This window comes from Lepisma saccharinum, chromosome 1, assembly GCF_977018435.1.
Source record: "Lepisma saccharinum chromosome 1, izLepSacc3.1, whole genome shotgun sequence".
In the NCBI taxonomy this organism is placed as follows: Eukaryota; Metazoa; Arthropoda; class Insecta; order Zygentoma; family Lepismatidae; genus Lepisma; species Lepisma saccharinum.
The window spans coordinates 208,870,102-208,884,836 of record NC_139229.1 but is presented as its reverse complement, the minus strand read 5'-3'; the positions used below and the strand labels follow the sequence as shown (position 1 = coordinate 208,884,836).

At 39.9% G+C, this 14,735-nt stretch overlaps 1 protein-coding gene across 1 annotated transcript in view; it reads left to right on the top strand.

The window, feature by feature from the left end:
* LOC145991497 (uncharacterized) overlaps window positions 1-14,735 on the top strand; it is a 57,724-nt gene that overhangs the window by 25,918 nt on the left and 17,071 nt on the right. The window contains exon 2 of the mRNA XM_083127518.1: window positions 9,926-10,009. Coding sequence (XP_082983644.1) covers window positions 9,926-10,009 — 84 coding nt within the window. The remainder of the gene's footprint in view (window positions 1-9,925; window positions 10,010-14,735) is intronic.

Below are 14,735 nucleotides of genomic sequence, written 5' to 3'. Positions count from 1 at the left end.
CCGTACTTGTCGATAGTCTTTCGTTCCCATAATGGCGGCCGCGCGAGATGTAAACAACGTATCACTTCACACTTTTAAAATACGATAACTATCCAACCGAGAGGAATATCGCTTCGTATTAAATGGTTTTAGGTAGAGAAGAACGGCGCTGAAAAAATACGTACTTTACAACGTTTACTATACACGTATGGAAGAATATTTTAGCTTTTTCAATTGTAAACATGCCTTTCGTGTTGTATGCACTCGGAAGCCACAGACAAAAAAAGGCTACTTTACAAACTCACAGAATATCTTCACCTGGCCAAACTTTGCTCTGATTGGCTGTTCCACAGAATCTAGTCGAAGAAGTTAGTAGCAATTAGAACATGTCCTATTCCTCAAAACCAGTCAAGCAGTAAGCCAGGCGGCCATGATTACTACCCAGAAAGTCAGTTCATCGCTAACTAGGGCATTCCAACTAGAAATCCAGTTCCGTGTGATAGGGGCTTTAAACTACCCGATCAAACTTTGTAAACAACTTCTTTCTAAACACAAAGCTTTAAATTGAGTTTGGTATAATATGCTCTTCTACAACAGTCATTTGCATCTTTAGAATGGAAAAAGTGAAAAGAAAACCTACGAGAGAGTTAAATAATGATTGTATTCAGTGGCGACTATTAGAGAGACGTGAGGGGCAGTTAACTCCCAACTGTTAGTCATTTTTGCCACGACACTATGGGCTCAATGCTAAGTCTCGTCAACAAAGAGAAAGTAAAGTGCCCTTAGCCCCCCCCCCCACTAGGTTTGGCACCCAATCGCCTCTATAGATTGTATTGGATTAGAATCATCCTGTTTCTAATTAGTTTGGTATTAGGTTGTTGGCACACAGTTACATAGTAATCGATTTAAGGTTAAACGTTTTCTTTTGAAATTGTAAGTACCGGTCAATTTACATAGTTAATTGATTGGTTTTGTTTATTTCACTTCACTTTTCTGCCGATTTTGGATAATCGCGAAGATGGAGGGGAGTGATGACATAATGAAATTAATGGACAGTCACAAATAACACCCATGCCCAGGCTGGAATTCGAGCCCGGTATCCTCCAGAATCGTAGCGTACTGTGATAACCACTCTGCCATGGAGGTTGGCTCATTTTATTTAGTATTAATATTGAAGGTGGGATAGTATTCCATGCACCCCTTTCCGGTCTATTCCCAAGGTTCGAGCAAACATTCTGGGCTTAGGAATTTCCACTTTGAGCATGAAAACTATTAATATTAGGCGCATCCAGAAAGTAAGTTTTCCATTCGCCCACAGGTGGCAGGCCATGCGTATTGAAACCGGTTTTGCGCATGCGTGAGAGGCACATGCCCTGGCTACAGCGCCTTGAATAACGTAGTGTGGAAAACGGCATGCTTCTGCGCTCTCAGGCTGGATCCACTCGAAAATGATCCGCTAGAGGCGCTGGTGTTGAACCCGGTGCTTGTTGTTCGACTGCTTATAATGGAAGTAAATGGAGTTTTCGCTGCAACGTCTGATTCTTTTACATGAAGCATTTCTATGAATGTGATAATTGCTATGATATTTGGTACAGTGGTCGCGAAGATATTAACGAACATTCTAGACAGTCGACCACGTCCTGTTATCGTCATACTTTCGTTAATAATACGGGAGAAAAATTACGGGTGGAATGTTCTTGGCAACTAAATTTTTGTGTATGAATTAGGTTCATTATTATTATCATCATTTCTTTTAAAGATATACACACTGAAGCATTTGTATTTTTGATATTTACTGTCTCTTTTCTTCCGCTTTAAACTAATCACGGCGATGATGATAATGATGATTGCATGAAACGACAAGGGGAACCCCACAAAACTTTCTTAGTGCCATCGACATGAGTGTAAGGCAACTTTCAAACCAATGGGACAATCGACACGGGATGTTCACACTGTCACACTAAAGTCCATTTTTTTCCACTACGAAGTGGATGTAAACAAAAGCACGTGTTCCAGAGAAAGCCAGTGCAGCCCTATTGGTGGATTCTGGCAGTAGTCCCTCCGCAGACCTTTTGCACCCTGATAGATAGTCCATTCAATGCAGTCTTGAAACTAGAGTAATACAGCATTGTATGCTGTTCAAAGCATTTACTAGCTTTATCCTTGCTCATGAATTCATAACCATTCTTTAGTAAAGCACCTACGGCGACATTTACTCATTCAAATTAACGAAATTCCCGCTACTTGTCCGTCACTCTGTGTTGTGCAGTGTTGCAAATTCGCAATATTAAGTAAAGTCTATAATCTTGAAACACCGGACTAGACAGAATCAGAAAACATGATTTAGACTGACAGTGACTGACATGGGAATCTCTAGATTACACACGTGTTGATGTATATACCACAAACACGCACACACTACTTTCAACTTCATGCGTTTTATCTAGAATGGTAAAATCAACACACTGAAAATTTGTAGGGAAACCTTTGAGAAAAGCCAAAGTGCTTGGTGCAAATATAACCAGTGATGCTTAAAATCGTACGGAATGTTACTTTAGCATTTATTAAATGATCCACCTACGCTTCCTTTCCTTTACTTCCCACATAAAACATGCTCAAATTTCAGGAACCTGAATTCCCCCAGCTTGTCAAAGAAAAATGCCAGATGCATACACTGGCAACTGCTTCCAAGAAGGAATTTGTAGAGGGCGGGGACACAAGCTTTTGGCCTTACAGATGGGCAAACTGTGCCATTCAGTGTTGCTACCCGACCTTTATAGAAACATCGTTACAATTCGGTAATATTCCAAAGATGTTATCGTATCTAATTGCTATATAGCCAATTTCGCAACTACAAAGTTTTATTAATCTTCCAACACGGGTGTACGTAATAAGATCTTCACATTTCTTGTATCTAATTCGTAAGGGAAAAAATAACATAGTTGGAGACACTACTTCTCGTGGTCAAGAATCTTCCGAAACCCTCAAGCACACGGCTATTTATAGCTTTCCTCCCCTCGACCCTGCAAAACCTGCCCTCCTCTCCGATGCCGTGTGGTGGTTCTCGAGATTTTGCGTAGTGTTTATAGGTTGTAAGTATCATTGAATGTTAATGTGGCTTCAACAGCAAGTGTTACAAAACATCTACATTTGAAACCTTGAACAAGTGGCGATACCAAAATTGCGGTGAATCCAGAGTATTGTGTTGAATCGTTGACTTCTGAACAGGTGTCTTAAAAACATCATTTATGCGGTCCGCAAGGAAATTCAGCCGAACAAAAACGCGGATGGCACATTTTAGCCGATTTTGGACTTGCTGCCGTTAGCAGGAAAGTGGATGTTTTTGTTTCATGGATATGAGTTTGTCTACGCTGGTTAAATTATTGCATGATTCATTTGGTTTATTTTACTTCGCATTTCTGCCACACTTGGTTAATCGCGAGGATGAGTGATGATATGGTGAAATTGATGAAATAACACTCACAAAGAACATCCATGCCCAGGCCAAGATTCAAACTCGGGACTCCTGGCGTCGTAGCGCACAGTGATAACCACTTCGCTACAACGGACAGCTGTGTGAATTCTTCTTACATGGTATATTACCACTGACCAGAACTGACATCGTTGGTAAGTTTTTACCTCTATTTTATTATATTTTCTTCATCTCTCGTATTTACAACAGTGTTCATTTTAAAACTAATATTTGCACATTTTTAAAAGTCACTCTAGTCTCGAAACGTTGTGGAAAATACTGACACTGAAGCTAACACGTGCGCTGGGAGGGAGGGGCAAGTGCTGGCGAATAGAAACTGGGCACCGCGCGCATTAATACAAATTTCGGTAACTTATTGGCCACACCTACTTCGTTTTAAAGCTGGAAACAGAATAGTGACACACACTTCCAGACTGTAAAATAGCATTCATAGCACATGAGGGTCCAAACAGCAAACGACACGTTCATATGGCGTATTCGCGTGCTACTTGTTACTTCGGTCGGAAAGCTCCTTAAAGGAAGGGTGCTGTGACCGAAGCGACGCGCTACAGGGGGAGTTCCCAACTAAGTGACAAGCGACATGGTGCCTTCAGTCTATTGGCAACCGTTGCTTGCGAACAACAGATAGGCGACACGATAAGCCACACGTGTCGCTTTGTCGCTTCTGCGTCGCTCAAACTGGACCATTTCCTCAATAGCTTGCAACATGTTGCCGTGGTTTGTTGTTCGCGCATACGCGATGCAATGAGTGTCTTGCTTTAGTGAGATTGCGCACCAAAGTGACAAGCGGCACGCGACACTTATCGCTTGAGGATTTCACCAACCGAACGCTGGCCTGTGCTTCCCGTCATGCCGCTACGATGTGAAATGTTGCTCTTGATTGGCTCGTTTCCAAGCAACATGTGTCACTTCGGTATGAAAATTGCCTTGCACCGAATGACCCGTGTCGCTTTGGTGTGAAATCCTCGTATCGTTTGTCGCGTGTCGCTTTGGTGTAAAATCTCCTTGAGGAAACGGTGCAGTCAGAGCTTTTGTCCCTACGGTTCGAAAGGTTGCATTGATTTCCGACTGCTCGCTTTCAAGCGACATTTGTGGTTTGTCGCCTCGGTATGAAATATCTCTAAGGATACTATTTATATTCTAATAACATAGAAAAATAAACTCTAATACACAGTCCAAGACCTGACGTCCGGAATCACATTGCGATGTTTCTTCTTGTGTTACGCATGCTATTTATTTATTAATTTTATTTTACTTTTCTTTCCAAATTAATGCCATTTCGTGACTGCAAATCACTCCACAAATATAACTGTTTCCATCAATTCACATACCGCCTTTCTAGAGAAACAAATCTACACAATATATTCCAAAAACTAACTAAGCCGCATTACTTTCATAACAAAATTAGCACCTGGGTCGATCGCACTGCCATCTACTTGTCATCGTCTCGGGGAACCAGTTTCTTGGGTCGTTTTCCACACTACGTTATTCAAGGCGCTGTACCCTGGCTATACCGCGTTTGTTACAACCTGTCCCGGTTCCCGCGCTAGCTGATGGCTGGCTTTTTTCGGTGCTGGGGAAAGTCAAAGCCAGGCAGCCAATTAAAATACTCAACGTGGCAACAGCGTCTACGTAAGCGCCTCTCTTCTGGCTTCCATTCGCTCCTCGCTGTCCAGCAGACGATTTTTTCCTCGTTTCTCATTGGCACCGAAACTGTCGAGCGATCCCTAGCGCGGGAAACGAGACAGGTTCTAACAAACGCGGTATAGTGAATGTCCTAGAAGACGCCTCCCGAAAGTCCTCAGTAGCGTCGGGGCAGCGATGAAACATGGTGGCTCTTATTCCATCTCCCGCCGCGTGCGAGATTCGTTCGGTGATCAAGTTCTTGAACGTACAAAACATACAGCCGATCGAAATTCATCGGCAGCTGTGCCAGGTGTATGCGCCAGACGTCATGAGCAAGCAGATGGTGCGTCGTTGGTGCAAGACATTTACTGAAGGGCGGTAAAATGTGCATGACGACGAGCGCGGTGGGCGGCCATCGGGCCGTTATGGACGAGCTTGTGGAGCAGGTGCAGCAGCGCATATTGGAGGATCGTCGCGTCACGATCACGGAACTCGGCAGCCATTTCCCGCAGATTTCTTGGTCGTTGTTGCACGACATTGTTACCAAACGCCTCTTGTTCCGGAAATTGTGTGCCTGACGCCCGAACGCAAAAGATAACGCATGTGCACGGTGTTCTGGGACAGGCAAGGCATTCTGCTCATACAGTTTCTGCCCATAGGTGAGACTGTGAACGCTAACCGTTACTGTGAAACACTGGGGACATTGCGACGAGCCATTCAGAATAAGAGACGTGATATGCTCAGTGCCGGGGTGATCTTGCTGCACGACAATGCGAGGTCGCATTTTTCTAGGCGCACTGCAGCCCTTCTGGACAGTTTCGGTTGGGAGGTGTTCGAACATCCATCGTACAGCCCGGATCTCGGTCCCAGTGATTACCACCTGTTCTTGCACCTGAAAAAGTTCCTGTCCGGTCAACATTTTCACAGCGACGAAGAGGTTCAGACGGCTGTCACACAGTGGTTCGGTGCCCAGGCGGTGGACTTCTACGACGCAGGTATACAGAAGTTGGTCCCACGATATGACAAGTGCCTGAATTCCGGCGGAAATTATGTTGACAAGTAACTGGACAAGTGCTGTATCTGTGGCAATAAATCATTGAATGAAATAATGTTACTTTTTGTGCACGACCCCAGGGAAACTTACTTTCTGGATGCGCCTAATATTTCAATTGATGTATAATGTGAAAAACGTAAGTACCTAGGTATGTTGTTTCTTCACTCGGACAACACTGGAAGATTCAAAATTTGAAACCTAAATACTTCCTCCCAGAGGTTTATCCAGAATTTTTCATTGATTTGATTTGATGTGTAAGTTCATGTTAAGAGGGATGCAAGGGTATATTTAGAGCCAAAATGACTATAAATTGGGCCTTTGTGCAAAATTTCCTGAAGATGTGGAGAAATTACTGCTTGCTGCTAGCAGGGCCGTTTCCACAGTTCTCAATACAGTGTGTTTGTGTGGCAAATCAGTTGTCACTGTCAGTATTGTATATAAGCAGGACTCTTCTGAAATGTCCTAAAAGCCAATATATACAGGGTATCTCAGAATGATTACCCTGGTTTTAAAAGTTTAGTATGTTTCAATTGTGTCACTCACCTCTTGCATTATGTTGCAAGTAAAAATTTGTGGCAAGAGATAGAGTAGTTTGAACATTTTGTGTAATCAGAAGTGCTTATGTCAAAGTGAATGTTGTAAGTGTAAGGGTGAAAACTACAGGGTTTTCTCAACACACCCCTAAAGTTTTTCAAAAAAATTTCCAGTTATGGTCTGACACTGATTATACCCCCTAAAAATGTATTTACCTCCAAGATGTATCTGGATAAATCACAGAGTTTACCCGTACCGCCTTGGAAAAGTGAAAACTGACAGCATTCATTTGATTCTAGAACAATAGCAATTATGTTATGAAAATTTATAAAATAAATTTCAATTCCCTAAAAATATCTGAAGAAAAAATTAGTTTGAAAAGTGTATGAACAGAAACCTGGTTAGAACCTTAACTTAATCTCAAGATTTGTTCTGTGTGGGTCTTGAAATTCCAAATGTGAGAGTTTTATGTTGAGGCATGCACAACATAAACTTCATGACTAGATTATTGCCCCAAAACTTCAAAGCTTTACTTTTATTGAGGTAGTAAAAATTATAACTAAATGCGAGAATAACTCTGTATTTCAGTGTATTCAGGTTTTTAAATTTACCCTATATTTTATTATCTGATGTATCCGTGAGAAATCTTGCCAAGGATATGATAATGATTTACTATTACTGTATTACTTTATAGTAATTATCAGCTTTCATTGTACTATTGCTACTTGTAGTTCATTAATTTTCTAACCACTACCTACCTCACCCACTCCCCTCCCTGACACACACACACACACACACAGTACAAAAATTCCTGGCTACATCCATGCCTAAAAGGTAATTTTCTGTGGATATTTTGACTGCAAACTATTTGTAAGTTCTTTTATCTTATCTGTTATCAAGTGCGATAGTGAATTGAAGACTAAAATTGGTAAACGCTGTAAGTGCCACAAGAATTCAAACACCGTTTTCCACGTTAAACTGTGAAATGTGCCATGCTTTATAATGTGGTAAACGTGAAATGTGGCTGGTAGCCCTCTAAGTAGTTCAAAGAGCGTGTAAAGAAGTCACTAGTGTGCACGTTCTTACGGGCTGATGTACGGAACGATGCGATTTCCCAACACATTCGCCTTTGGCACGTACAACGTTTACCACTTTAAGTCCTTAATTTTGAACTTGGGTAAGGAACTTATTTCGGACTGTTATATTATTATTATGAAAAAAAAAAAACTTTTTCCAGTCTTGTATCAGAAGATGCTGCAGGACTTCTCCTTCAATAGCGTGCCCAGCAATTCGGAAAATGGGGATATGTCATGCAAATGTCTCATATGCATTCCATGTGCCATGGAAAGACACGTATGAAATGATGAGGTACAATTCCTTACAAATTCATGATCTCAGTTATCAGTTACATTGGAAGTGGCATGATCAGCATCATGCTTTAACTTTAGCGCCTCATGTGGTATCTTCATAAATTGATCTTTTTTTCTAATTTAGATAATGCTTCTAAACTCAAATAAAACCTATTAGTCTCTCCTCCATCTCTCTCTATCTCTCGCTCGCCGGGACCGAGTGGAGTCGACCTCCATGGCGAAGTGGTTAGCAGAGCGCACTACAACGCCAGGGCTTCCGGATTCGAGTCCCGGGTAAGGCATGGGTATTTGTGATTGTCTGTCCTGAAAAGTCCTGAAATAGAAATTGGAATGAAATGATATGAGTGAATGAAAAATGATGGGGGAAGGGAAGCTTCCGCCGCTAGGGCTTGGTTATTTGTGAATGTCCATTCATCAATTTCATCATTCATTCCCATCTTTGCTAATTAGCCAAGAGTCACAAAACGTGAAGTAAAATAAACTAAATCAATCAATCAATCAAAATCTCTCTCTCTCTCTCGCATATATGATTGATTGATTTGGATTATTTTTTCATTTTTCTGACACTTTTGGCTAATGAGGATGAGTGATGATATGATGAAATTAATGAACATCGATGCTCATGCCGGGATTCGAACCTGGGACCCTGGTGTCATAGCTCACTGTGCTAACCACTTCTCCAAGGAGGTCGACTCTCTCTCATATGAAAACCTGCCCGATGGCGCTGTGGTAGCGTCGTCGCCTTGTAATCAAGGAGTCCCGGGTTTGATACCCGGTGGAGGCACATAGTGGTTCGGATTCCACTTTAAACTGTAGGTCCAGTCCCGATTAGCCTTACTGTGCACAAAGTGGACAGCAAACCAATCAATCAATCAATCTCTCATGACTTTTTCCACACTTAAAATTTCTCAGTCAATTTCTCCTCTAACTTAGCCAGCTGCCAGCATGACACTGACAAGAATAATGCTTCCTTCACAAGATACAGGGTGCCTAAGGTATAATCAGGACATGTGATTGTGCTCCTGCATTTTTGTGCAAACTAATGGCTGTATTTTTATCTTTTCTGCGCAAGAATGACAGACTATCAGCTAACACAAGAGATGAAAAGGCACACTGTGATAGTTGCAATTTACGCAAAGCACAGCGATGTTGAGATTGCACGGTTTTTTAAATTGACCAGGTCATTTGTGCATAAAGTTTGAAAGGAGTTGAAAGCCTCTGCCAGGAATGTATTGCCTGTAATCCATGGAGCAACAGCCTCACTCCCACCTGTCGAGGTGGGAGATTATCCAACCAGTTAGGAGGTAACATGTGGTCAGCACAATGAACATTCAGTCGATGTTGTAGGTTTCCATGACTGGGTTATGCTACTCATTCATAGCTCCTAAATTTCCTCACGATGGTGGGTGGCCACCGGTCCCATACACAGGCTGAAATCTCAGGAGAAAAGTGGTTAGCTTCTCCCAGGAGACTCTAACCAGCGTGCCTCCTGTAGCCGGAGCCCAAAGCATGACGCCTCAGACTGCATGACCATGGTGTGGCACAAAAGATATATACAAGGATAGTAAGCATGAAATCATATAATTATAACAAAAAGTTTTAAAAAATGTGAAAAAAGTACAAGTGATATCTTAATTTAATATGTATATATACTCTTTTTGACACTGGTCCCGGGTTCGAATCCCACTCGGGCTTGGTTGTTTGTGCATGTCCATTCATCAATTTCATCACTCATCCCCATCTTCACAAATTAGCCAAGAGGCACAAAATGCGAAGTAAAATAAACAAAATCAATCAATCAATCTTTTTGACACTGAAACTTCATTCAGTTTCTTTTTAATATTTAGTATTTGTTTGTTCTAATTACAGAATGATGTTTGCGACTTCCAATCAGAAAGTGATGTGGAAACTATTATCAACAAGTGCAGTGAAAGTGATAACAATAAAGGCAGAGTAAGTAGTAAGCATTGTAGAATTTTCTAATGGAGATCAGTAGGATGTTTAGAAACTCTACTTTCTACAAGAAAGAACGTTTCTAACTCATTGCTTATTTACCTTTTTTTTCAAAAGAACTCAAATTCCTGTAATGTATCAGTAATGAATATGCCTAATGAAAGAAACTGATGCAACAATAAACTTTAAAACAAGATTTTTTTGAACATCTCAAATAAATTAATGTTGCATTATATACAAAAAATATATTTCATGTTGCTATATATTTGTGTTAGAAAAGAGCAAACTAACTTGCTTTATTTGCTAACTTAGATACAAATCCACTAATTAACATCCACAAGCACATGAAAGCATAGAGTCCTTTCAAACCTTTGAGGACTTTGAATGAATTTTGAAATTTTTGAGACGATCAAGTAAAGATTCATAATAAGCAGGTCGAATTTATGTGGAAAGTGCCAAATGGGAAACAAATAATTTTTGGTTCCATAGCATAGTGATGAAAAGCAGAACACCAATAAATTTAATTCAACCTAAATTTACATAAAATATAATAGATCACTGTTGGACTGCCTTTGTATATTAGTAAAAAAATGGAACAATGAGTACATTAGCATAGATAATGTAATATGTGTTACAGTTGCCAATTACTTGTGGAGTAGTGATTAAGCAGGTGGACTGGAGTACTATCAGAGGATTTTCTTGCCTTTCACTGTGTAAATTACTTTGATTAATACATTTTAAAAAATAATCTGTTGACATGAGCAATTTTTATGTCTTTATCTCGATGTTGCTGTGTGGATTTTGACACACAGTTATGTTCTAAATAATATAATACGTACTATAATATTCACTATCTACCAAAAAGTAATTGGTTACCCCACCTCTTGCTGCTATAACAGCAGCCACCCTCTGAGCAATGCTCTCTACTAGTTTGTGGAGGACGTTCTCTGGAATGTTTTGCCATTCCTCTTGCAAAACCTCAGGCAGGTGAACAAGGGAAATTGGCCATACCTCCTGAGACCTCACCTGATGGTTCAACTTGTCCCAAAAGTGTTTGATTGGATTGAGGTGGGGCTCCGGGCAAGCCAATGCAAGCATTGTTCATTGTTGTCTCAATACTATCCCACAGTAGCAGCAGCAGCAACATAGCACCAGCATTGACATCCTGGTAGTAACAGGGTTCCATTCCGTAAAGATGCCGCAACGTTGGGAGAACCTTTTTGTATAGAAATGTACAGTTTGACTGAGTCTCAATGATGCCATGAACAACACCAGTAACCCCACACCATAGTATATGACACACGCCCATGCCATATTGTCAGCACCAACAATTTGCTTGTGGGCTAGAGTTGCAAAATAGCCGGCTTTTTTGAATGGACGGGTTTTTTCCGATAAAAAGCTGGCTTTTTTAGGAAAAAAACGGATTTTTTTGGCTTTTTACCGATTACAGCTAACCTATTTCACTTGAAGTTACTGTTATGAGTTTACAGGTTTGTAGTGACATGTTTTACAACTAGCTAAAATAAATTGACATGATGTAGCAGCCAAGAGACAGATATTGGCTAATCCCAAAAGAGACATATTGCATAATGGTTCAGGTAGCTTACCGAGGGGGGAAGGGGGGTTTCAGGCCCACCACCTCTATTTTCTAGATTTTTCAACTGTTTGAAAATAAAATTACATTGTTTCCTAGGGTCTTCCCAATATTTCTTTATTACTTTTGTTCATAAAAATGAATGTAATGTAATTAGGCAAAATGCACTTGGTGCGCATATCAGGTGCCACTTTTGAATGTGTCTCATTCGAGACACTCATGCCAGTGACAGTGTACATGTGGTTGGTAATGATGGTAATTATTGCAATTAATATATTTAATAAACAACCACACTTCTGCAAACTAAAAAGTATTAATAAAATACATTATGGGTTTTGTGAGTTTTAGTGAATGATAAAATATATGTGAGACACTCATACAATAACTGGTTATTATTTTTTTATTAATGATAGTAATTTTGTATTATAATTAATAAATAACTGCACATATATAATCAGGAAAGGAAGCAGTGATTCAATAATAAAATGTTTTCTTGAATTTTAGTGATAAAAAAAAAGTGTGGACCTATCTGACCCCTGGTATGTAAGTTTCTTGTATGGCACAGGCAAGCTAGAGTTAAGACTAAACATGTAGTCCTGATGAGCACATCCGACCATGAAATGGACTTAAAACAAGCTTTTACATGTTTGTGTCTCAATATAAATGTTTGTCATAAAATATGAAACAAATATTAATATCGAAATATTCGATGCTTTGGTACAATTAAAAATCTTTACTATTCACAACACATACAGTATGTAACATTGTTATTCATACACAGAATTTCCGAGGAAAAAATGTCATATCTACTAGTAAATATAATAATTTTCATATGTACCTGGAAATTAATGTTAATGAAGGTTTCACCAACAAATGTCAATAAAAATATATGTTCAAAGTGTATAAACAGAGCATATAATTTGTGTGAAAAGAGAAAAACACGCTTTTTCATGCAACATTGTTATTCGTACAGGCAGGAGTTTCAATCTTCCTTGCATACAGCACCACCGCTATTCGGGCGATTTCGTGCAGTTTGCAACTTCGTAACAAGTTTGAACATGCAAGCGCAAGCGGAATGCTGGCGTAGGTATTGTTGTAGGCCTATCGTCTATATATCAGCGTGTTCCAAATGGGCAAGGTGAAGGAACTTAGTTCCGATCTGAAGGATGTTATTATAAATTTGGCTCTTAGAGGTTATTCGTTAAGAAAAAATGGACAAACAGTCTATAAATCACACTCCACACTTCAATACATAGTAAACAAATTTAGAGAGGAAGGTTCAACACAGAATGTGCCGACAAAACCAAAAGAGAGACGGTTGAATTAACGTGATGAACTCTTTATTTTAAAAAGAGTGCGAGAAAAGTGTTCCTCAGTTACGACCGTTAGTAGAAAATGTTGCTGGCAAAATGATGTCCGATCAAACTGTCCGACGTGCCTTGTGGAAGCATGAATATCATGGCAGAATACCACGAAAGAGGCCGTATGTAAATAAGGTGAATCGCAGGAATAGACTTTCATTCGCAAAAGAGCACATCCACAAGGACCAGGAATTTTGGGATAGTGTCATATGGTCAGACGAGTCCAAGATTAATATATACGGGTCAGATGGGATAATTAGGGTCTGTAGAAAATCAAATAAAGACAATGATCACATTAACACAGTTCCAACAGTTAAACACGGTGGTGGGTCATTAATGATTTGGGGCTGTATGTCGTCCAAAGGTGTTGGTACCATCCAATTTATTGATGGTATCATGTATGCATATGTCTATTTGGACATATTGAAGAACAATGTAAAGCAGAGTGCCCAAAAAATTGACAAGCTGCCTATCTACAGATTCCAACAAGACAATGACAGTAAGCATAAGGCGCGAGTTAACATGAATTGGCTAATATGGAATGTGCCCAAACTACTACAAACATCAGCTCAAAGTCCAGACTTAAATCCCATTGAGCGTTTACTGGCAATTTTGAAAAGGCGAGTCCATAAAGCAGACGTCAAGTCCAAACAAAAGTTCAAAACTGTTGTGCAAGCCGAGTGGAATAAAATGAGCTCTGAAACATGTCGGAAACTGGTTAATTCTATGAAGAACAGGTGTCAAGCAGTAATTAAAGCCAAAGGATACACATCAAAGTATTAGAACTGTCAGTCAATTTGCTCTCAATATACTTTTTCTTTTATATTATTAAGTGTACAAATAGAAAAGTTGTACAAAAAATGGCATGTTTCTCTTTCAGTTTCATTTCATTTATTATTGTCATTGGTTATACAGAATTTGGGTAAGATTTTATGTTCCTAATGATATTAGTTATTGAATTGTAAAGAAACAATTTAAAAAGAGTATATTTCCTTTCAGATATTAAAGCATTTACTTCGAAAATCCGTGTGTACAAATAAGAATGTTACATACTGTATGCAGAAGCATACGTATTATGTGAATTTGTGTATATATTAACGGAGCTTTGAGACGGAAGCGACACGTGGCTCTTGGAAAGCAACCCTTAGAAGTAAATGTAACCATTCGAACCAAAGCAACATAAGCTGCAAGTGTCGCTTGTCACTTGGCCTGTACCGCTTTTTCTGGGAATTTTCAGACCGAAGCAACAAGTGACATGTGTCACTTGGAAGCAGACCTTCAGTAATCCATTCAAGCTTTTGAACTGAAGCACGACAAGCTAAACATGTCACTTGCATGTTGTTCGGACTACACTGTTTTCTCAATTGCATACATCGTGCCATTTCGGTCTGTTGTTATTGCATGCACGGTGAACGTTTTGCTTTATACTGAAAGAGACTGCATTGCTTGTCATCTGTAACTTCAGTCTAAATGCTCCTTCATTGGCATGCATCATGTAGCCTCGGTCTTGTTTGTGCATGCAAGGTGGATGTTTGCTTAGACTGAAGGGGCCCTTGTCACTTCAATGTGACACCCACCACTGCCATGTGTTGCTTCATTCTGAATGTTCTCTATACTTAACAAGATTGTTAGCTACTTCATCAGAGAATAAGATCTAATTTAGCCTGTAAGTCACAAGAGAACAAATTGCAAGTACTGTTGATGGGAAAAGGCTGGCTTTTTGATAGAAGGTTTCTTTTATAATCATGAATGACCCCTTGGAGTGGAATAA